This window comes from Oncorhynchus tshawytscha, linkage group LG09 (genome assembly GCF_018296145.1).
Source record: "Oncorhynchus tshawytscha isolate Ot180627B linkage group LG09, Otsh_v2.0, whole genome shotgun sequence".
Classification (NCBI taxonomy): domain Eukaryota; kingdom Metazoa; phylum Chordata; class Actinopteri; order Salmoniformes; family Salmonidae; genus Oncorhynchus; species Oncorhynchus tshawytscha.
In genome coordinates, this window is record NC_056437.1 from 13,438,034 (window position 1) to 13,461,500 (window position 23,467).

A 23,467-nucleotide genomic window follows, 5' to 3' on the forward strand; every position below is an offset into this window, starting at 1 on the left:
AGATGATGAAAGATTGAATAGAGTGAAACGGACACACCTGGATTCAAAGGCATTTGTTTTCAAATAGCTGCAATTGACTATGGTTGTCTGGAGCAATGGAACCAATGGAATAGTCTGTGCAAACTCCGCCCCTCTGGCACTCAGGGAGGCTCACTCAAACGCTAATGTATTTGAAAGAAAACAAATGCTATTCAACCCAGGTCTGACAGACACCGGTTACATGTCTCTTAGATGGCTGTACTCACTGGCTGGCTGGTAGGGCTGCACGTCGTAGGGAGGTTGGGGGTCCTGGTAACACAGTTCAGAGGACTGGGGTTGGTGGGGAGGGGGCTGAGGAAGGGGTCTTATCATTAGGTACTGGGCCTGTTTGGGGTGTGCAGAGTCACACTCTGGTCTAGACCCTGGGCCATAGGTAGAAGGAGCTGAGGAGGAATTGACTGGTGTCTTTGGAGGAGAAATAGACTTCCTGAAAGAGAGAGGCAGAAAGAGGGAGAGAGACAGAGAGAACACTGTATATATACATAATATGACATTTGCAATGTCTTTATTCTTTTGGAACTTTTTTAAGTTTACTGTTGATTTTTTATTGTTTATTTCACTTTTGTTTATTATCTATTTCACTTGCTTTGGCAACATTAACATATGTTCCCCCATGCCAATCTCAGCTTCCCTATCAATGTAAACATATGTTCCCCATGCCAATCTCAGCTTCCCTATCAATGTAAACATATGTTCCCCATGCCAATCTCAGCTTCCCTATCAATGTAAACATATGTTCCCCATGCCAATCTCAGCTTCCCTATCAATGTAAACATATGTTCCCCATGCCAATCTCAGCTTCCCTATCAATGTAAACATATGTTCCCCATGTCAATCTCAGCTTCCCTATCAATGTAAACATATGTTCCCCATGCCAATCTCAGCTTCCCTATCAATGTAAACATATGTTCCCCATGCCAATCTCAGCTTCCCTATCAATGTAAACATATGTTCCCCAATCTCAGCTTCCCTATCAATGTAAACATATGTTCCATGCCAATCTCAGCTTCCCTATCAATGTAAACATATGTTCCCCATGCCAATCTCAGCTTCCCTATCAATGTAAACATATCATTCCCATGCCAATCTCAACTTTCCTATCAATGTAAACATATGTTCCCCATGCCAATCTCAGCTTCCCTATCAATGTAAACATATGTTCCCCATGCCAATCTCAGCTTCCCTATCAATGTAAACATATGTTTCCCATGCCAACAAAGCCCTTAAATTGAAAATTGAGGGAGAGAGAGACAGAAAGACAGAGAAAGGGACAGAGAAAGACAGACACAATGAGAGACACAGCGAGAGACACAGAGAGAGAGAGAGAGAGACACAGTGAGAGACACAGTGAGAGACACAGTGAGAGACACAACGAGAGACACAGCGAGAGACACAGACAGAGAGACACAGCGAGAGACACAGACAGAGAGACACAGACAGAGAGACACAGAGAGAGAGAGAGAGACACAGAGAGAGACACAGAGAGAGACACAGCGAGAGACACAGAGAGAGAGAGAGAGACACAGTGAGAGACACAGAGAGAGAGAGAGAGACACAGAGAGAGACACAGAGAGAGACACAGCGAGAGACACAGAGACACAGAGAGAGACACAGCGAGAGACACAGAGAGAGAGAGAGAGACACAGCGAGAGACACAGAGAGAGAGAGAGAGACACAGTGAGAGACACAGCGAGAGACACAGCGAGAGACACAGCGAGAGAGAGAGAGACACAGAGAGAGACACAGAGAGAGACACAGAGAGAGACACAGAGAGAGACACAGAGAGAGAGAAACAGAGAAAGGATGTCAGTCTAGAGAGACTGTAACTGACAATTAACCTGTAAGTCTATGTCGTTGTTTTTTGGCTTAATTGTTTACGTGTTCGCTATGCAGGGGAAATGATAAGACAAGTGGAACTACGTGGCTAATAACTGTTGTAACGGGGATCATTATTGTAGCAACACACCTTTGGAGGGAAGGCAATCCCGCGCTGTGTTAGCTAAGTTTTCATGTCTTCGGATGTAGTTCGTAAAGGTTGAATTGTGTATGTTAGGATGGTAACGTTATAATTAAGGATGAAGTGTGAATTCATGCCAGGAATAATAAGTGTGAAGTTTGATTTCCTCCCTTCTGTAATAAGCAGCCAATGAGGTATTTTTTCTTTATTCATGTGTTTAATCTGATACTGTTACAGCTCCGGCCAAACTGTTTATGAATGTAAGCACTTCAGAGTTATACCAAGCTAATAAGTCACCCATGAGGTAAGGAGGTTGTAAGAGTGTGTTTAACTGTCTTTTCATTTACTTTATAGTTCTCACGGAAGGTGATAATTCTGACTAAAACTACAGAATAAAGCTGCCAGTTAAAATCCAGGAACGGTTGTGCTCACTGGTACTGGAGGGAGCTACAGAGACAACAACATGACTCATTGTACATGATGACACATTAAAGACAGCTGAAACGTCCCACTTTCAGCCTGAACGTTTAATACTCATCAGTGATGAGTCATCATCATGAATAATAACAATATACAGTAAGTGACTGAATGTAAAAGTGAAAGTAATGCTGTACTGCTAGCATAAAGCATTACAGTAGAAGGATCATAATGTGACAGAGAATTACTTACTGTTCCATAGAGCCAGATGAGGATCGGCTGGAGCCTGTGGATCCGTTAAGTACAGACCTCTCCCTCTTCATCTCCTCCATCATATCCTCTCCCCTGGGCATGAGCTGGGAGGGTGAGGCCTCCTCCTTTAGGGACCCTGACCCCCCACTGTCTGAGCTCTTCAGGCCCCCAGTGCAGGCCTCCTCTCCTGAGTCGCCCCCCTCCATACTCAGACCACTACCCATACTCCCCTGGGCCAGGAGGAAGGGCCGGCCCACGCCACTGATCTTCTTGTTTCTCATTCTGTTCCTTGAAAGGGGGAGGGAGAGGGTGGAGAGAGGGGGGGACAGAGATAATTAGAAGGGTAGGTCCATTTAAGGTTTTGTTCACATAAATGTTTTGATAAAAACTGGTCTGTGCATCGCATGCAAATGAGTGTGGTGGTGTTTCTCCCTTACTTCTCTAGCTCGTCCTGTGTGTGTGCGAAGGTGCAGTTGGATCCTCGGGGACAGCCACCCTGCTGCCGGAGGTCTCGACAGATACTGGTCTTATATTTGCTGTTGGGCTGCGGCTGCATGGGAAGGAGACAGACAGAACAATGTTACTGACAATAGAAAACCACGGTGCTTGATGAAGGACATATCTCTCACATATCAATGTCTCTCACGTTGTCTCTGTTGTACATTTAACAGCTGTATTACATTGGCATGTGTGTATGAGCGTGTGTGATTTTGCGTGCATGTGTGTGTGCGTGCATGTGCTTCTGTGTGTGTGTGTGTATGTGTGTACATTTGCGTGTGTTTGTGTGTGTGAGTGCGTACGTGTGTGTGTGCGTACATGTGTGTGTACTTGTGTGTGTGCGTACGTGCGTGTGTTCTTGTGTGTGTGTGTGTGTGTGGGTACGTGCATGTGTGTGTGTGGGTGGGTACGTGTGTGTGTGTGTGTGGGTGGGTACGTGTGTGTGTACGTGTGTGTGTGTGTGGGTACGTGCATGTGTGTGTGGGTGGGTACGTGTGTGTGTGTGTGTACGTGTGTGTGTGTGGGTACGTGCATGTGTGTGTGTGGGTACGTACGTGCTTGTGTGTGTGTGTGGGTACGTACGTGCTTGTGTGTGTGTGTGGGTACGTGTGATGTCCGGTTCTGTACCTGTGCTGTCTCATGGCTCTTCCTACTGAAGTTGTGTATAAACTCAACCAGACCATGAACGACAACCTTCACCGCCAGCATCACACTCTCCAGCTCCTCCCACCACGGAGCCGCCGCTGCATCTACATCAAAACACACATCCCATATCAACATCCCTGTCTCCTTGTTTCTAAACAATATCATAGTGTCTGCAGCTTCTAAACAATCCAGCAAAACTCAGAAAGATATACCACAGATACCTACACCTGTCTCACAGGCCCGGTCTGTCCACCTGTCTCACAGGCCCGGTCTGTCCACCTGTCTCACAGGCCCGGTCTGTCCACCTGTCCACCTGTCTCACAGGCCCGGTCTGTCCACCTGTCTCACAGGCCCGGTCTGTCCACCTGTCTCACAGGCCCGGTCTGTCCACCTGTCTCACAGGCCCGGTCTGTCCACCTGTCTCACAGGCCCGGTCTGTCCACCTGTCTCACAGGCCCGGTCTGTCCACCTGTCTCACAGGCCCGGTCTGTCCACCTGTCTCACAGGCCCGGTCTGTCCACCTGTCTCACAGGCCCGGTCTGTCCACCTGTCTCACAGGCCGGTCTGTCCATTCCTTTACAAGTCTAGTGAGTCATAGTGTATTCACTGCAGGCAGTTTTCACCCACTAACATGAAACAATGGTGCATTATCATATTACCTCTTCTGTTCAGTACTATAGTTGGTGATGATCTAAACTAGGGCTTCCCAAACTCGCCCCCCCCAGGTACACCTTCTGGTTTTTGCCCTAAAACTACACAGCTGATTCAAATGACCAACTCACCATCAAGCTTTGGTTATTTGAATCAACTGTGTAGTGCTTGGGCAAAAAATCGGAACGTGCAGCCAGAGGTTGGGAAACCCTGGTCTGAACCTCATGGGAGTGTCATGGGGAAGCTGCTGGGTTCGCCAGGCCCTGAGCTAAAAGGTGTAGGTTGATCTGTACTGTGTCTACCTGGGTTGTGGTCGATGTTGGCCAGTAGTTCCAGGTGTGGTCTGAGGCTGTTCAGATTGGCTGGGTCTCCTGTTCTCTGTAGAACTATCGTCAGCTCCTGGACACTCTTTGCAAAGGACTCTGGGGACTGGAGCTGTGGGAGTGACCATCATCCAATAGAGTTAGTGAAGAAACACCTAACAACACAGTGAAGTGCAATTTAATATGGTTGTACTGAGTCTACACCAGCAGTATTCAACCAGGGGTCAGCGGAGGTACTGCAGGGGATCCACAAAAAAAAAATGTTTTAATTCAAATAAAAGTGGAAAAAATGCTTTTATGAATATCTCTAGCAACAACAGAATGAACTAATTTTGAATGACATACCTACAGTAGGAAAAGAGGAGAATATCTTATTAATGATAATGCCAACTTTATTTCTCAACTCCGAATGTTGAGCAAATTACACACACTGGAGTCAATTACACTCACTGGAGTCAATTACACTCACTGGAGTCAATTACACTCACTGGAGTCAATAACACACACTGGAGTCAGTTACACTCACTGGAGTCAGTTACACTCACTGGAGTCAGTTACACTCACTGGAGTCAGTTACACTCACTGGAGTCAATTACACTCACTGGAGTCAATTACACTCACTGGAGTCAGTTACACTCACTGGAGTCAATTACACTCACTGGAGTCAATTACACTCACTGGAGTCAGTTACACTCACTGGAGTCAATTACACTCACTGGAGTCAATTACACTCACTGGAGTCAGTTACACTCACTGGAGTCAATTACACTCATTGGAGTCAATTACACTCACTGGAGTCAATTACACTCACTGGAGTCAGTTACACTCACTGGAGTCAGTTACACTCACTGGAGTCAGTTACACTCACTGGAGTCAGTTACACTCACTGGAGTCAATAACACTCACTGGAGTCAGTTACACTCACTGGAGTCAATTACACTCACTGGAGTCAGTTACACTCACTGGAGTCAGTTACACTCACTGGAGTCAATAACACTCACTGGAGTCAGTTACACTCACTGGAGTCAATTACACTCACTGGAGTCAATTACACTCACTGGAGTCAATTACACTCACTGGAGTCAGTTAGACTCACTGGACTCAATTACACTCATTGGAGTCAGTTACACTCACTGGAGTCAATAACACTCACTGGAGTCAATAACACTCACTGGAGTCAGTTAGACTCACTGGAGTCAGTTACACTCACTGGAGTCAATTACACTCACTGGAGTCAATTACACTCACTGGAGTCAGTTACACTCACTGGAGTCAGTTAGACTCACTGGAGTCAATAACACTCACTGGAGTCAGTTAGACTCACTGGAGTCAGTTACACTCATTGGAGTCTGTTAGACTCACTGGAGTCAGTTACACTCATTGGAGTCAGTTACACTCACTGGAGTCAGTTACACTCACTGGAGTCAGTTACACTCACTGGAGTCAGTTACACTCACTGGAGTCAGTTACACTCACTGGAGTCAGTTACACTCACTGGAGTCAATTACACTCACTGGAGTAACTGACGTGCTTTTTCAAAGCCTGCGCAAATAAGCTATCAGTCAATAAGCTATCAGTCAATAAGCTATCCGTCAATAGGCTATCAGTCAATAGGCTACCAGTCAATAAGCTACCAGTCAATAGACTACCAGTCAATAGACTACCAGTCAATAGGCTACCAGTCAATAAGCTACCAGTCAATAAGCTACCAGTCAATAAGCTACCAGTCAATAGACTACCAGTCAATAAGCTACCAGTCAATAGCCAATCAATAAGCTACAAGTCAATAGGCTACCAGTCAATAAGCTACCAGTTAATAGGCTACCATTCAATAGGCTACCAGTCAATAAGCTACCAGTCAATAGGCTACCAGTCAGTAGCCAGTCAATAAGCTACCAGTCAATAGGCTACCAGTCAGTAGCCAGTCAATAAGCTACCAGTCAATAGGCTACCAGTCAGTAGGCTACCAGTCAACAGGCTACCATTCAATAGCCAATCAATAGGCTTACCAGTCAGAAGGCTACTAGTCAATAGGCTACCAGTCAATAGGCTACCAGTCAATTAAAAAATATATATATATATTTCACCTTTATTTAACCAGGTAAGCTAGTTGAGAACATGTACTCATTTACAGCTGCGACCTGGCCAAGATAAAGCATAGCAGTGCGACACAAACAACAACACAGAGTTACACATGGAATAAACAACGTACAGTAAATAACACAATCGAAAAAAAGAAAGTCTATATACAGTGTGTGCAAATGGCGTGAGGAGGTAGGCAATAAATAGGCCATAGTAGTGAAGTAATTACAATTTAGCAGATTAACACTGGAGTGATAAATTAGCAGATTATGATGTGCAAGTGGAGATACTGGTGTGCAAAAGAGCAGAAAAGTAAATAAAAACAATATGGGGATGAGGTAGGTAGATTGGGTGGGCTATTTAGATGGGCTATGTACAGCTGCAGCGATCGGTTAGCTGCTCAGATATGTGATGTTTAAAGTTTGTGAGGGACATATAAGACTCCAGCTTCAGCGATTTTTGCAATTCGTTCCAGTCACTGGCAGCAGAGAACTGGAAGGAAAGGCGGCCAAAGGAGGTGTTGGCTTTGGGGATGGCCAGTGAGATACACCTGCTGGAGCGCGTGCTACGGGTTGGTGTTGTTATCGAGACCAGTGAGCTGAGATAAGGTGGAGCTTTACCTAGCATAGACTTATAGATGACCTGGAGCCAGTGGGTCTGGCAACGAATATGTAGCGAGGGCTGCCGACTAGAGCATACAGGTCGCAGTGGTGGGTGGTATAAGGGGCTTTGGTAACAAAACAGATGGCACTGTGATAGACTGCATCCAGTTTGCTAAGTAGAGTATTGGAAGCTATTTTGTAAATGACATCGCCGAAGTCGAGGATCGGTAGGAGAGTCAGTTTTACTAGGGTAAGTTTGACTGCGTGAGTAGAGGAGGCTTTGTTGCGAAATAGGAAGCCGATTCTAGATTTGATTTTGGATTAGGGATGTTTAATATGAGTCTGGAAGGAGAGTTTACAGTCTAACCAGACACCTAGATATTTGTAGTTGTCCACATATTCTAGGTCAGAACCGTCCCGGATAGTGATGCTAGTCGGGCGGGCGGGTGCAGGCAGCGAACGGTTGAAAAGCATGCATTTGGATTTACTAGCGTTTAAGAGCAGTTGAAGGCCACGGAAGGAGTGTTGTATGGCATCGAAGCTCGTTTGGAGGTTAGTTAACACAATGTCCAAAGAAGGGTCAGATGTATACAGAATGGTGTCATCTGCGTAGAGGTGGATCAGGGAATCACCGGCAGCAAGAGCGACATCATTGATATTTACAGAGAAAAGAGTCGGCCCGAGAATTGAACCCTGTGGTAGGCTACCAGTCAATAGAGTTTACATTTCCTCTTCCAATTATAATGTGGGGAGGTCAAAATAATGAAAAACTATGTATTAAATGTTTTCATTTTAAAATGTTGATTAATTCTCCTTGCCATTATCATTCACCTGATGACAAGACAAGATGTGATTTTTTGTTGTTGTTGTTGCTAACGTATGGTGGGGATCCCTAGGTCGCCGGTTTGCCTGGGACATGGTCCCTGGGACGTGGTCCCTAGGTCGCCGGTTTGCCTGGGACATGGTCCCTGGGACGTGGTGCCTGGGACATGGTCCCTGGGACGTGGTCCCTAGGTCGCCGGTTTGCCTGGGACATGGTCCCTGGGACGTGGTGCCTGGGACATGGTCCCTGGGACGTGGTCCCTAGGTCGCCGGTTTGCCTGGGACATGGTCCCTGGGACGTGGTCCCTAGGTCGCCGGTTTGCCTGGGACATGGTCCCTGGGACGTGGTGCCTGGGACATGGTCCCTGGGACGTGGTCCCTAGGTCGCCGGTTTGCCTGGGACATGGTGCATGGGACGTGGTGCCTGGGACGTGGTCCCTGGGATAGGGTGCCTGGGACATGGTCCCTAGGTCGCCGGTTTGCCTGGGACATGGTCCCTGGGACGTGGTGCCTGGGACGTGGTGCCTGGGACGTGGTCCCTGGGACGTGGTGCCTGGGACGCGGTCCCTGGGACGTGGTCCCTGGGACGTGGTGCCTGGGACGTGGTGCCTGGGACGTGGTGCCTGGGATGTGGTGCCTGGGACGTGGTCCCTGGGACGTGGTCCCTGGGATGTGGTGCCTGGGACGTGGTCCCTGGGACATGGTCCCTGGGATGTGGTGCCTGGGACGTGGTCCCTGGGACGTGGTGCCTGGGACGTGGTCCCTGGGATGTGGTGCCTGGGACGTGGTGCCTGGGATGTGGTGCCTGGGACGTGGTCCCTGGGATATGGTGCCTGGGACGTGGTCCCTGGGATACGGTCCCTGGCAAACCGGCGTCACTACAGACCCTGGTTCGATTCCAGGCTGTATCACAACCGGCCGTGATTGGGAGTCCCATAGGGCGGCGCACAATTGACCCAGCGACGTCCAGGTTAGGGTTTGGCCGAGGTAGGGTTTGGCCGAGGTAGGGTTTGGCCGAGGTAGGGTTTGGCCGGGGTAGGGTTTGGCCGAGGTAGGGTTTGGCCGGGGTAGGGTTTGGCCGGGGTAGGGTTTGGCCGGGGTAGGGTTTGGCCGGGGTAGGGTTTGGCCGGGGTAGGGTTTGGCCGGGGTAGGGTTTGGCCGAGGGTAGGGTTTGGCCGAGGTAGGGTTTGGCCGGGGTAGGGTTTGGCCGGGGTAGGGTTTGGCCGGGTAGGGTTTGGCCGGGGTAGGGTTTGGCCGAGGTAGGGTTTGGCCGAGGTAGGGTTTGGCCGAGGTAGGGTTTGGCCGAGGTAGGCCATCGTTGTAAATAAGAATTTGTTCTTAACTGACTTGCCTTAAATAAAGGTTACACGAATAAAAGTAATACAGTGGTGGGGAGGAAGACAAACCTTGTCGATGATAGACTGCATGTGTGACTTGTGGATGAGGTCTCCATAGAGCAGAGAGGACCACTGTTCAGGGGAGATACGGAGCCCCGCCTCCATGGCGATGTGTACGATCTGGGCGTCATGCTCGCGACGCAGCGCCTCGTACGCACGGAACTCTTCCTTTAGCTGCATCAACGACGAGTCCTCGTCACGCTTGGTCACCTGGGAGGAAGGGAGGGAGGGGAGGAGGATGGGAGGTAGGGTGGAGGGAGGGAGGTAGGGGAGGGAGGGAGGTAGGTAGGTAGGAGAGGGAGGGATGGGAGGTAAGGTGGAGGGAGGGGAGGTGAGGGGAGGAAGGGTGGAGGGAGGTAGGGAGAGGAGGATGGGAGGTAGGGTGGAGGGAGGGAGGGAGGTAGGTAGGAGAGGGAGGGATGGGAGGTAAGGTGGAGGGAGGGGAGGTGAGGGGGTGCGAGGGGAGGAGCGGAGGATGGGAGGTAGGGTGGAGGGAGGGTAGGTGAGGGGGTGCGAGGGGAAGAGCGGAGGATGGGAGGTAGGGTGGAGGGAGGGAGGGAGAGGATGTAGGGGGGAGGGTTGGGACATACAGTACAGTTAGAGACCTACACCCAATAAACCAAACAAATTCACATGATCTACAGTAACTCAGTGATCTACAGTAACCCAGTGACCTACAGTAACCCAGTGACCTACAGTAACCCAGTGACCTACAGTAACCCAGTGACCTACAGTAACCCAGTGACCTACAGTAACCCAGTGATCTACAGTAACCCAGTGACCTACAGTAACCCAGTGACCTACAGTAACCCAGTGATCTACAGTAACCCAGTGACCGACAGTAACCCAGTGACCGACAGTAACCCAGTGACCTACAGTAACCCAATGACCTACAGTAACCCAGTGACCTACAGTAACCCAGTGACCTACAGTAACCCAGTGACCTACAGTAACCCAGTGACCTACAGTAACCCAGTGATCTACAGTAACCCAGTGACCTACAGTAACCCAGTGATCTACAGTAACCCAGTGACCGACAGTAACCCAGTGACCGACAGTAACCCAGTGACCTACAGTAACCCAATGACCTACAGTAACCCAGTGACCTACAGTAACCCAATGACCTACAGTAACCCAATGACCTACAGTAACCCAATGACCTATAGTAACCAGTAAACAGAATCGCATCACTCTCATATGACTGAGAAGATATTTGTGTTTTATTGCCTTGTGTCCTCAGACTCGAAACTCAAAACTCAGATCAGGTGTGAGAAACAGAGTTCCCCCACTCAGAATCGGCCCTATGAGTAATTATCATAATACACCAGGCCAGTCCCTCTGTGACTGTCCCTCTGTGACTGTGCCTCTTTGACTGTGCCTCTTTGACTGTGCCTCTTTGACTGTGCCTCTGTGACTGTGCCTCTTTGACTGTGCCTCTTTGACTGTGCCTCTTTGACTGTGCCTCTTTGACTGTGCCTCTGACTGTGCCTCTGACTGTGACTCTGTGACTGACTGGGCAACTGGGGAAAATATAGAACAGTGTTTCACCCTGGGTAAATGGTTGGCATTGCAGTCCTGCCAACCATGCCAACCATGCTTACAGGCTGGAGGACTCAACAACAAGGCTCTCATCTCTCACTTGCACACACGAGTGTACACACACATACACACGCACTTATGCACGCACACACAAACACACACACTTCACCACTAGCAGACCGTTTCTATCACTGGGAGTTTTCAGAGGAGTGAGCAGAAAGAGGACCATTTTGAGTCGTTTCATGTGGAACATTTTTCCAATGACAGCTACAGTAATGTGTCATAATTGGCCATATAAATCTAAACTAGAGATGTGAATTTGAAATCTCCCAGAGAGATTCAGGAACACATGGTAGGTGACAAGCGGAAGCGTTCTCCACTGCTGGGCATGATGAGTGCCAGAGGCAGAAGGTGGCACCACTTCAGAGTGACTGGTGGTATGGTACAGTATGGTGCCTAGTTATGTCTCTGGCACTTTTAAAATGCTTTTTTAGCGCTTTGATAAAACCATATTTTCTGTCATCATTATATTAAACCACGACAGCCTGAAGGCTACAAGGTTATGGAGACCAGTGACGTGTCTGAGTTTGTGGTGTGTGCGTGTGCATGTGTACTTGTGCGTATGTGTGTATTTGCATGCCTATGTGCATCATAAGTGCATTTGGGAGCATACAATACAATATGCAGTACAATATACAATAGAATATGCAGTACAATATACAATACAATATGCAGTACAATATACAATACAATATACCAATACAATATGCAGTAGAATATACAATACAATATGCAGTACAATATACAATACAATATGCAGTACAATATACAATACCAATACAGTAGAATAGGTCTCACCTTAAAGCAGGAGGCCCTGTAGAGTAGCTGGACCACATGTCCTATGGAGGTTTTGGAGGCCTGAGGGAACCGAGCCTCCAGCTTCTGGACCACAAAAAGGACAAGAACTTTCCTGGACAGAGCTGAGCCGTCCTCTAGCGCCAACAGTACCAGCTTCAGAGCATCCTCCTGCGTGGCTGTATCAGACAACACACACAACTGTCATCATGTAGCTACCGTACATACTGCATAGCACATATGAAGTACTGCTAGTACATATCAGTGGCCTTATGTTCCAAAGGGGATGAAGAGGATTAATTAAGGAACTATTTAAGTACTAGTACATACTGCATAGTACTTATGAAGTACTACTAGTACATATCAGTGGCCTTATGTTTCGAAACTAATGTTTTAAGTACTAGTACAAAGTACATAGTATCTGATATTAATATGCTGTATTATTGATAACACTATGCTTTATTTATGTATTATTATCAAATCAAATAAACATCCGCCTAATACAACCTTACTGTGAAATGCTTACTTACAAGCCCTTAACCAACAGGTGTAGACCTTACTGTGAAATGCTTACTTACAAGCCCTTAACCAACAGGTGTAGACCTTACTGTGAAATGCTTACTTACAAGCCCTTAACCAACAGGTGTAGACCTTACTGTGAAATGCTTACTTACAAGCCCTTAACCAACAGGTGTAGACCTTACTGTGAAATGCTTACTTACAAGCCCTTAACCAACAGGTGTAGACCTTACTGTGAAATGCTGAATACAAGCCCTTAACCAACAGGTGTAGACCTTACTGTGAAATGCTTACTTACAAGCCCTTAACCAACAGGTGTAGACCTTACTGTGAAATGCTTACTTACAAGCCCTTAACCAACAGGTGTAGACCTTACTGTGAAATGCTTACTTACAAGCCCTTAACCAACAGGTGTAGACCTTACTGTGAAATGCTTACTTACAAGCCCTTAACCAACAGGTGTAGACCTTACTGTGAAATGCTTACTTACAAGCCCTTAACCAACAGGTGTAGACCTTACTGTGAAATGCTTACTTACAAGCCCTTAACCAACAGGTGTAGACCTTACTGTGAAATGCTTACTTACAAGCCCTTAACCAACAGGTGTAGACCTTACTGTGAAATGCTTACTTACAAGCCCTTAACCAAAAGGTGTAGACCTTACTGTGAAATGCTGAATACAAGCCCTTAACCAACAGGTGTAGACCTTACTGTGAAATGCTTAATTACAAGCCCTTAACCAACAGGTGTAGACCTTACTGTGAAATGCTTACTTACAAGCCCTTAACCAACAGGTGTAGACCTTACTGTGAAATGCTTACTTACAAGCCCTTAACCAACAGGTGTAGACTTTACTGTGAAATGCTGAATACAAGCCCTTAACCAACAGGTGTAGACCTTACTGTGAAATGCTTACTTACAAGCCCTTAACCAACAGGTGTAGACCTTACTGTGAAATGCTGACTTACAAGCACGTTTAACCAACAGTGCAGTTCTAAGAAAATAGAGTAAAGAAAATATTTACGAAGTAAACTAAAGTAAAAAATTAACTAAAAAGTAACACAATAAATTAACAATAACAAGGCTGTTTAGAGGGGATACCGATACCGAGTCTATGTGCTGGGTACAGGTTAGTTGAGGTAATTTGTACATTTAGGTAGGGGTAAAGTGACTATGCACTTTAATAATAACCCAGTTATTATTTTTTGTTGATGTGAATGGGGGTTTGTTCGGCCCTCCTTTTCCTCGACCTGCACCACTACAGCCCCGTTGATGTGAATGGGGGTTTGTTCGGCCCTCCTTTTCCTGTAATCCACGGTCAGCTCCTTTTTCTTGCTAACGTTATAAGACACTGCCAGGTCTCTGACCTCCTTCGTATAGGCTGTCTCGTCATTGTCAGTGATCAGGCCTACCACCGATGTGTCGTCAGCAAACTTAATGATTGTGTTGGAGTCGTGCGTGGCCACGCAGTCGTGAATGAACAGGGAGTACAGTAGGGGACCAAGCACGCACACCTGAGGGGCCCCCATGTTGAGAATCAGCGTGGTAGATGTGTTGTTGCCTACCCTTACCACCTGGGGGTGGCTGGTCAGGAAGTCCAGGATCCAGTTGCAGAGGGAGGTGTTTATGCAAATATGAGTGGATTTAGGGTTTCCGGGATGATTGTGTTGATGTGAGCCATTCAAAGCACTTCATGGCTACAGACGTGAGTGCTACAGGGTGGTAGTCATTTAGGGAGGTTATGCTTTGTGGTTTATGTTGTAAATGTGTCTGAAACTTTGTGTGCTGCTATTTTAGCCAGGTCTCTCTTGTAGAAGAGAGTGTTCATCTCAATGAGGCTAACCTGATCAAATAATAAATGACATAATATATTTTAGTACATATCTGGCATTTCATCATATATTTTTTTTTTACAGGAAGAGGGAATCCTATCACACTGTAGGACATGATACAGTGTTGTACTGGTGTCCTCAGACTGGAACCCCCTCGCTCAGGATCTGCCCTATGAGTAATCATTATAAGACACCATAGTGCTGCAGCATCTTATAACAGAGTAGAGAGGGAGGATAGGACACAGAGAGAAAAGCATGCTGAAGATGTGATTGACAGGTGTATTATCCTATCACCACTGACTAGGACTAGTACATCATATGACTGACAGGTGTATCATCCAATCACCACTCACCAGGCCCCAGGAACTGGCATCCCCGTGCTCTGACGGCGGCCCACAGGTTAGCAGAGAGCTGCTGTGGGTTCTGGTGCTGCAGGATGAGCTCTGTGACGGTACGTTCCCCTAGCGACCTGCCCGCCCGCACCGCCCGCAACCGCCCCTCCTCCTCCACCAGCTGACAGTTGACGAGTGTCACCAGCTTCCTCTGCATGGGCCGACTGAGCACGCTCGGACTGAGGGTCACCACACCTGGATTGCGGAGAGGAAGGGGTCAAACGTCAGAAGACGGCATCAGAAAAATAAATACTGAAATACGCACACAAACGGACAGAATCACGAACAGAAACACAGACACATGAACAGAAACACAGACACATGAACAGAAACACAGACACATGAACAGAAACACAGACACATGAACAGAAACACAGACACATGAACAGAAACACAGACACATGAACAGAAACACAGACACATGAACAGAAACACAGACACATGAACAGAAACATGAACAGAAACACAGACACATGAACAGAAACACAGACACATGAACAGAAACACAGACACATGAACAGAAACACAGACACATGAACAGAAACACAGACACACTAACAGAAACACAGACACATGAACAGAAACACAGACACATGAACAGAAACACAGACACATGAACAGAAACACAGACACATGAACAGAAACACAGACACATGAACAGAAACACAGACACACGAACAGAAACACAGACACACGAACGAAACACAGACACACGAACAGAAACACAGACACACGAACAGAAACACAGACACATGAACAGAAACAAAGACACATGCACAGAAACACAGACACATGAACAGAAACACAGACACACGAACAGAAACACAGACACACGAACAGAAACACAGACACATGAACAGAAACACAGACACATGAACAGAAACACAGACACATGAACAGAAACACAGACACATGCACAGAAACACAGACACACTAACAGAAACACAGACACACTAACAGAAACACAGACAGTTTTTGTTTTTTTCGATTGCTAAACGACAGTGGGCACAACTGGAGTCACATGTGCAAAACTCTAACTACAGTCTGCACTACCAACAGTCACCTGAGCTAAACAGTTCACATCACCTGCAAAACTCATTCCAAGCAACACAACTCTTAACACATGGCTCAAAACACGCTCAGTGCAGCCAAACACTATGCACAACCCTCACTGAGATAACACACACTGTCACTCAGAACACACTGAGAGTAAAAACACTAGCATCAAACACCAATACAGAAAATACAAACTTTTCATCTTTACAGTTTGAACAATTTCAGTGACTTCATACAAAGTAATATTTTCTTCAAAGAAAAGAGTGACATTCTTTCACATGATTTATTAAAATTTTTAGAACATAACAATTCTTTAAGGTAAATGAAAATTAGCAGTTTGTCAGCTCTTTGTCTTCTTTGTCTTCCTCCACACATCAGCCCTCTCCCTGACACCCTTCTCCCTCCACGAACCCATCTTCCTTGTTCCATTTCCAAAATGAGTCTTTCTGAGCTCTACCTATATATACTGTAATATGTGTGTGTGTTCACTAACAAGTCTAAAACAAGACACCTGCTTAGCCTTTCAGCTGAAATTGCAATCAGCAGTGTTTGAAAGGCACAAGGCTGAAATCTATTCCGTTTTGAATGTGTGGTTCACAGTTTTGACAGCAGTGTGTTAGCATTTGAACAAAGTGCTGTAAATCCACAGTGCTGTGCAGGTTGTGGTTAAAGTCATGGGATAAGTGTGTAGAGTTTTGAAAACTGTGTTAAAGCAATGAAAAACGAACTAGAGTTTGGTCCACATGAACTGCTGCTGTGCAGACTGTAGTTAGAGTTTTGCACATGTGACTCCAGTTGTGTCCACTGTCGTTTAGCAATCGAAAAAAACTGTAACAGAAACACAGACACACTAACAGAAACACAGACACATTAACAGAAACACAGACACACGAACAGAAACACAGACACACACACACTGATATACTAATACAGAGACAATTTCCCAAACTCTGTTATTGTTTACCAGAGCTAAAATGTAATCCTGGTCTAAAACAAAAGTGCATTTATGTAGTCTGCTAGTGCTGCCCACAGTAGAAAACCCCTCTCATCCTCTAATAAATGTCCCATAGCAGGACAAAGTGCTGACGAAAGTGTCTTAAAACCCTTTATTAGAGTGAGTCTATTAAAGACCAGGGATGGATGACCACTGTCCCCTCTCCAATTCTGTGATCACCATAAAAACAGACAAAGCTGCCGAGGGATTGAACTGCATTCTCAGCTTTCCAGGTGAATTAACCCAATAAACGGAGCACTGCTCCTCAGATATAGGCTTTTAAAAGCACTGATGGGAAAACAGGACTCAAGGTTTACTGCCCGTCACACAGCGGTTTGTGGGTCCTGGGAGAAGGATTGTCCATCCTCCACCATGCAATTATCAAATCAAATTGGATTTGTCACATGCACTGAATACAACAGGTGTAGGTAGACCTTACCATGAAATGTTTACTTACAAACCCTTAACCAACCGTGTAGTTTTAGGAAAATAAATCAACTAAAGTATTCGCTACAGATGATCTACTCTGCAATATACTGTTATTCTGAGAATGAGGTATAATGAAATGTGCCATTTGAAATGACATGCAGGGTAAAGTCATGTTGTTAGTTTAACTTCTTCACATTTCGTAAATATACTTTTTTCTTGTCATCTAACTGAAGGACTCCTTTAAATTAAACTAATTTAACTCAAACTACTTTCGGCACAGCTCATTACATTTCCTATTGATGTAATGTGGGGTTTCAGGCTTTGTGTTGGTGTGGGGGGCCCAAGTTCCGTATGGCCTTACAGAGCGCATGGGCTTCCTGGTTCTAGCTGCTTCTACATGCTCTGACGCAAACGTTTCCACCACATTAAGCTCAGACCCTGAGAATAACAGGAAATACTGTGTTTCTCTAACCTAACCTCAACTGCACACACACACACACACACACACACACACACACACATGTACACTGCTCTGACCTCAGTGTCCCCTCAGAAGGAAAAAAAAAACACTGTGCTGAACACAGGGTCAGCAGCAGAGAGCACCTCTCTGTCTGGAAACACACACACACACAGATGCATTTAGCACCAAATCTCTGTGTTCTGGTACCTTTTTCTCCACTGATGGGTTTGAGATAGAGAGCCAGCTCCTCCACACACACCCTGCACACCTCATAGTGCCCTACCTCCACAGCACTGCTCAGAGTCACAGCCTGGGACTCCACAGCCTGGGAACACACAACATCATTATCATGACACTCATCATCATAATCAGTATCATCACAATCATTATTATCATCACAATAATCACTCTCATCATTGGTATCATTATTATAATCATTATCACCATCATCAGTATAATCATAATCAGTATCATCAGCTTCACAATCATCATCATTATCATCACTCTCATAATCATCATCGGTATCATCACCATCATCACTATCATCATCTTCACAATCATCATCATTATCATCATCATTGTCATCACAATCATCACAGTCATCAGTATCCTCATCATCAATATCATCATCAGTATCATTATCTTCACAATCATCATCATTTACTTCACAATCATCATCAGTATCATCACAATCATTATAATTATCATCACAATCATCATCATCACAATATTCAGTATCATCATCATCAGTATCGTCATAATTTGCACAATCATCATCATTACCATCACAATCATCATCATTACCATCACAATCATGATCATCATTAGCATAACTATCATCATCAGAAGAACAACAACAACAAGACATGCTGTGCCCACCTGAGCTCCCACCAGCTGTAGCAGGGCACTGTTGACTGGCAGGAGGTCGATGTCAGTGTTGATGGCTGTCTGGTCGAACGGACAGGCCTTGCGGTGCAGCTTGAGGAGACAGGTCTTACACACAGTGTGCGAGCAGCCCAGACTGATGGGCTTGTGGCCGCTGCTGTCGAACTCGTTGTAGCAGATGGGGCAGGAGAGGAACTCTGTCCACTGGGCCGCCTGCACTGGCATCCTGCTGCCTGTCCTCCCTGCTGTCACCTCTGGAGGGCGCTGTCTTGCTCAGGGGGATCGCATGCCGCCACGCCCCGACAGCTCACTGACAACTGGTATAGAAGAAGAAAGAAAGTGGTTTAGAGTGCAGGTCAGCGTCCAGACTGGTCATCGCCAGAGAGATCCTGCACTCCATTGCTCCTCCATTGAGCAAGCTTTTTAGTCCTGGACTGGGCTTTTAATGTGTCTGGGAAACTGGCCTGTTGAGTTTCAGAGTCGTTTTTTGTATTTCATTGCCTTGCAAATACAAAAAGGTGCCAACTGCCCAGGTGCAATGCTCCATAAATCTGTCCCCTAGTGGCTATAGACGTTGTAGCTGTTTCACAATCACAATCTTGGAAAATAATGTAGAGCGGTGAGCGGCAATCTCTCAACGCTTTCTTTCTTTCCCTCAATCTCACTCTCTTCTACACCTCTCTCATCCAGTGCCCACAACCCTCTGTAACACAGGTGGTTTGCTGAACCACACTCTCATGATGAGTAACCTCGTCTTGAGACCTGAAGACTTGTGTTAACTGCCTGGTCTAATGCATAGGCTTTAGCTCAGCGGACAACGAAATTAGGGAATACCTGCGCCACGAAATTAGAACCTCAGTTGGTCACACACCCACAACCCCACCCATTCTGCTGCATCTCCACCCTCTCTCTGATGCCTTCCCTGCCCTTACATCATGCCTCCTCCTGGGCAAGCAGGTGGAGAGGCCTCCCTTGGCTGGCTAAAGACCATGGAGGTGCTCTACCATGGCATGATCCTATCAGTCTGATTTACACTGACTGAGTACCAGGACAGATTTACACCCCTCTCTCTCTGTCTCGCTCCCTGTCTCTCTCTGTCTCTCTCTCTCTCTGTCTCTCTCGCTCTCTGTCTCTGTCTCTTTGTCTCTCTTTCTCTCTCTCTCTCTCTCTCTGTCTCTCTCGCTCTCTGTCTCTTTGTCTCTCTTTCTCTCTCTCTGTCTCTCTGTCTCTCTCTCTCTATAAACTCAGCTACAGGGCACAGGATTATAAATCCTTGAGTTAAACCCAAGACAGCAACAGGATCAGTATGGGCACACAGAGGGAGACAGGGATTTAACTTGCCATTAAGCAGCGTTTCAAGCTTAATAATGTCTAAATACGTAAGTTACTCACCAAATATGGAGTTTCGATTATCAGCGATAGTCAATTACTGCTGTCACAGCCGGTATGCAAGGTCTAAATAAAAATGTACATGCAACCGAAAAAATGCCTCTACGGCAACATCCTTTGTATTGTAGATTTGTAGGCAGTAAGGTTAGTGAGGGACGTGAACGATTGAAGGTGCCGAATAGACCTTTTTATTTTCTACCTTTTATGGAAGTACATACCGGCCGTGACGTCAGTAAATAATTGTTAACCTTGAAAAGCGAGTGAATGGCAAGTTGAATGGCTGCTTCATATGGGCTTAAAGGAGATTCGCCATATCAACGTCTCCAGTAAAGCCAGATTCTGGTTCAGACAGAGATAGAGAGAATATGCTCATACAGCCAGTTGTAGCCAAATGGTTAAGGATCATTGCTGCAGACGATCTGGCCAATAAGCAAGTCTGTCCAAGGCTTTAATTTAGACCATGGGGTTCTGTACGATGCAGGAAAAGCACCCGGGAGCCACGGCTGCACCGACAGACCGGCAACTGCTGGGTGGAACCAACTGCTCCATCATCACCCCTCACCCAATGCATGGCATGAGGAAGTTGCATCAGGCAGGCCCAGAGAGGGCTCTACCAGGCTAGACCTGTACTATCTTACTGTAATGCTGAGTTCATTTATGCAACAAAGGAACACACTACTGTTCACAATCAATCATTGTGCAGAGAGAGGGAGACACCATCCACCGTGAACCCAAGGACAGGTAAGTGTGTGTGTGTGTGTGTGTGTGTGCGAACATTCTTGACTGGCTGTGTCCATCATTAACTAGAAAATGCCATTATGTAGTAATAACAACAATTAACTCAACTCACGAATCTCACCCAACTAGAAAATGAAATGTTGCATAAAGTATATGCATGCCTACAATTCTATCTACTAAAATATCAAGCAGGTCAAGCTTTTTTCCAACTAAATTACGCACCATCCAAGTGGCCCAGGGCGCGCGGTGTCCACATTGCCTCTCCCGCGTGAACAACTCCGTGCTGATCTTGCGCGTCATGTTTCCGCGAGGGCTCAGTCACTGGCTCGCGGACTAAAGTGAAAACGCATGTAAAGGCTATCGGGGGGACGTTTTGGAGAGCTGAAGTTAGATTTGATGACGCGCCGAAGCCTCTGGGCGGGGAAATGGTAAATACAATTTGAACCACAGTGAGTGATTCAGTGTCTCGTTGAAACCACATGTCCCTGACTGTAAGATACAGCGACATATCCTGTTGTTCGGGGCGCCCCAGATAATTTAAAACATCTCCCCAGGAAGGATTAGGCGGCTGCCTAGGGTGGCAGATTGACGAGGGCGGCATTTTCTGAGATAAATTGACCAAGACGCACCTCGAACAACAACACATAAAACCTCACATAATTCTGCCTAAAAAACTATGACAATTTCTCTCAACCAGTGGCGTATGGGCTTTTTAGGTGAGCGCCCGTTGATAAGCAGTGCCCACTTTGTCAAAGGCAGGGGCGCAAAACAGTTTGCTTGTCCAATCCCAGCGCGCCTCTCCATGGTGCTGTTGGAGAGACGCATCTCTGCAGCGATCCACCATCGTTCCTTAAAAAAAATTATCTAACATAAATCACGTAGTAGATATACGATATGGTAGAAATAGTATGTGGCATTTTCTGTAGCAGGTTTCTCCGATCAAATAGCCTAACCTAAATAGTGCTCAATCAAATAAAAAACGTGCTGTCATGTTAATAAACAACATATCCTAAAAACGGTACAGGTCAAAGTAACATGGACAATATGGAATGGACAATCACAACTATTGTCCAGGAGTTTCATACCATTATTATGATCAGTGGCTTCAAGTTTGTATAGTTAATTTATGACATAGAGTAAAAAAAATTTGACATAGCTGATCATAGCGAAAAATAAAATACTTCTGTATTTCCCGCTGTGTAAACATATTGCAAACAGGCTCGCGATAACTCCTGATAGAGTTGGGTAGCTGATATTCAGAGTTTAAAATAGTCAAATTGATTAGTCACAGCAAACATGACTTATAAAGTCAATGCAATGGCCTGTTTTACAAAAAATGGGCCTACCACATGGATGGCCGACATGGTAGGCTACACCCCAGTAAGCATGAGCCGACCTCTTTTGGATGTGTTTTTTAAATCCTGTACTGACAACGTTTTGGGGTGTTTTACTTACCACATTGATGGGCATCATAAAATTCAATTTCAGACAACATGGTAAGCTACACCTCAGTAAGCACAGGCCGATGCCTTTTGGACCTCTCTTTTTGGTGCAGTTCCAGACTTGCCTTGATTTCCACATCCACAGACATGGTCTATGTTTGGTTCCGATTTTGTCCGGTCTTGACCAGCCTTGATTTGGCCAAAACATAGACATTTATAAATGACTTATTTTCAACTTTCATTCAGAACCAAAAATGGGCTTGATTTCAACACCGGAAAAATATATATTTTTAACATCCAGAAAATACATATTTTTAAACGTCCATTCTAGTTTTGCGGGAGGCAGTGTTTGTCAGTCTCGCCTAAGGTGGCAGATAGGCAAAGATCGGCCCTGATCCCCTCGTGATATAGAATCTTATACAATCAGTAACCGATGTGATAAACTATATATAAACAAGAGGAAATGGCATGCTCATCATCTTGTGACTACTGTGGGTGAGAAAAGGGGATATCTGTCCTCACACACACACACACACACACACACACACACACACACAGTCTTCCACCAGCAGATAATTTACATTTAACATGTGGCTATACCCGTTTGGCTCTACACATTTGGCTCTCCTCAAACATACTGTATGCCCCAGTCAGTCCTCACATGGCCCCATAGAGTTCCCTGTTGGCTCATAGTTCCCTATGTGCCTCAACAGAACAGCAGGTGTTCTAGAACCTAAAGGACTGCCTGGCATTCTAAATGGATCATCAGTGAGTCTGCTGATGGACAGGCCCTCATGTTAGCCGGTCCTCCTCCCCCTTTGGGCAGGGGTAGAACCTGAATCCCTGGAATGTGAGGAGGTTAGCTCCAGTAGTAGGGCTGTTTTATAAGTGTGTGTGTGTGTGTGTGTGTGTGTGTGTGTGTGTGTGTGTGTGTGTGTGTGTGTGTGTGTGTGTGAGTGAGTGAGTGAGTGAGTGAGTGAGTGAGTGAGTGAGTGAGTGAGTGAGTGAAGAGAGAGAGAGAGAAAGAGAAGAGAGAGAAAGAAAGAGAGAAAGAGAGAGAGAGAAAGAGAGAGAGAGAAAGAGGGAAAGAGGAAGACAGAGAGAGAGTGCACACGTGCATGCAAAGGTGTTTGTGTGGAATATAGAATATGGAATACGGAACATTGCCAGCAGAGTGGGCTTCAATGAGTCACAGTCATTACTGTCTATTTGAGTCATGAAAAAAGACCGCCACAAACCTAATTACCATTCC

General features: G+C 46.0%; 1 protein-coding gene across 5 annotated transcripts in view; it reads right to left on the bottom strand.

The window, feature by feature from the left end:
• The window catches only part of LOC112257247 (ring finger and CCCH-type domains 2), a 42,094-nt gene that overhangs the window by 16,934 nt on the left and 1,693 nt on the right, over positions 1–23,467 (bottom strand). For 3 of the 5 annotated variants that reach the window (XM_042326562.1, XM_042326560.1, XM_042326564.1), the window contains exons 2-11: positions 18,641–18,963; positions 17,969–18,086; positions 14,784–15,017; positions 12,083–12,258; positions 9,695–9,895; positions 4,762–4,894; positions 3,791–3,912; positions 3,103–3,215; positions 2,666–2,953; positions 246–466 (exon numbers count right to left, since the gene is read on the bottom strand). In XM_042326562.1, coding sequence (XP_042182496.1) covers positions 246–466; positions 2,666–2,953; positions 3,103–3,215; positions 3,791–3,912; positions 4,762–4,894; positions 9,695–9,895; positions 12,083–12,258; positions 14,784–15,017; positions 17,969–18,086; positions 18,641–18,871 — 1,837 coding nt within the window. In that variant the 5' untranslated portion in view covers positions 18,872–18,963. Of the gene's footprint in view, positions 1–245; positions 467–2,665; positions 2,954–3,102; positions 3,216–3,790; positions 3,913–4,761; positions 4,895–9,694; positions 9,896–12,082; positions 12,259–14,783; positions 15,018–17,968; positions 18,087–18,640; positions 18,964–20,995; positions 21,254–23,467 lie in introns of those variants that run through there. The other 2 variants (XM_042326561.1, XM_042326563.1) reach the window with 2 other exon arrangements.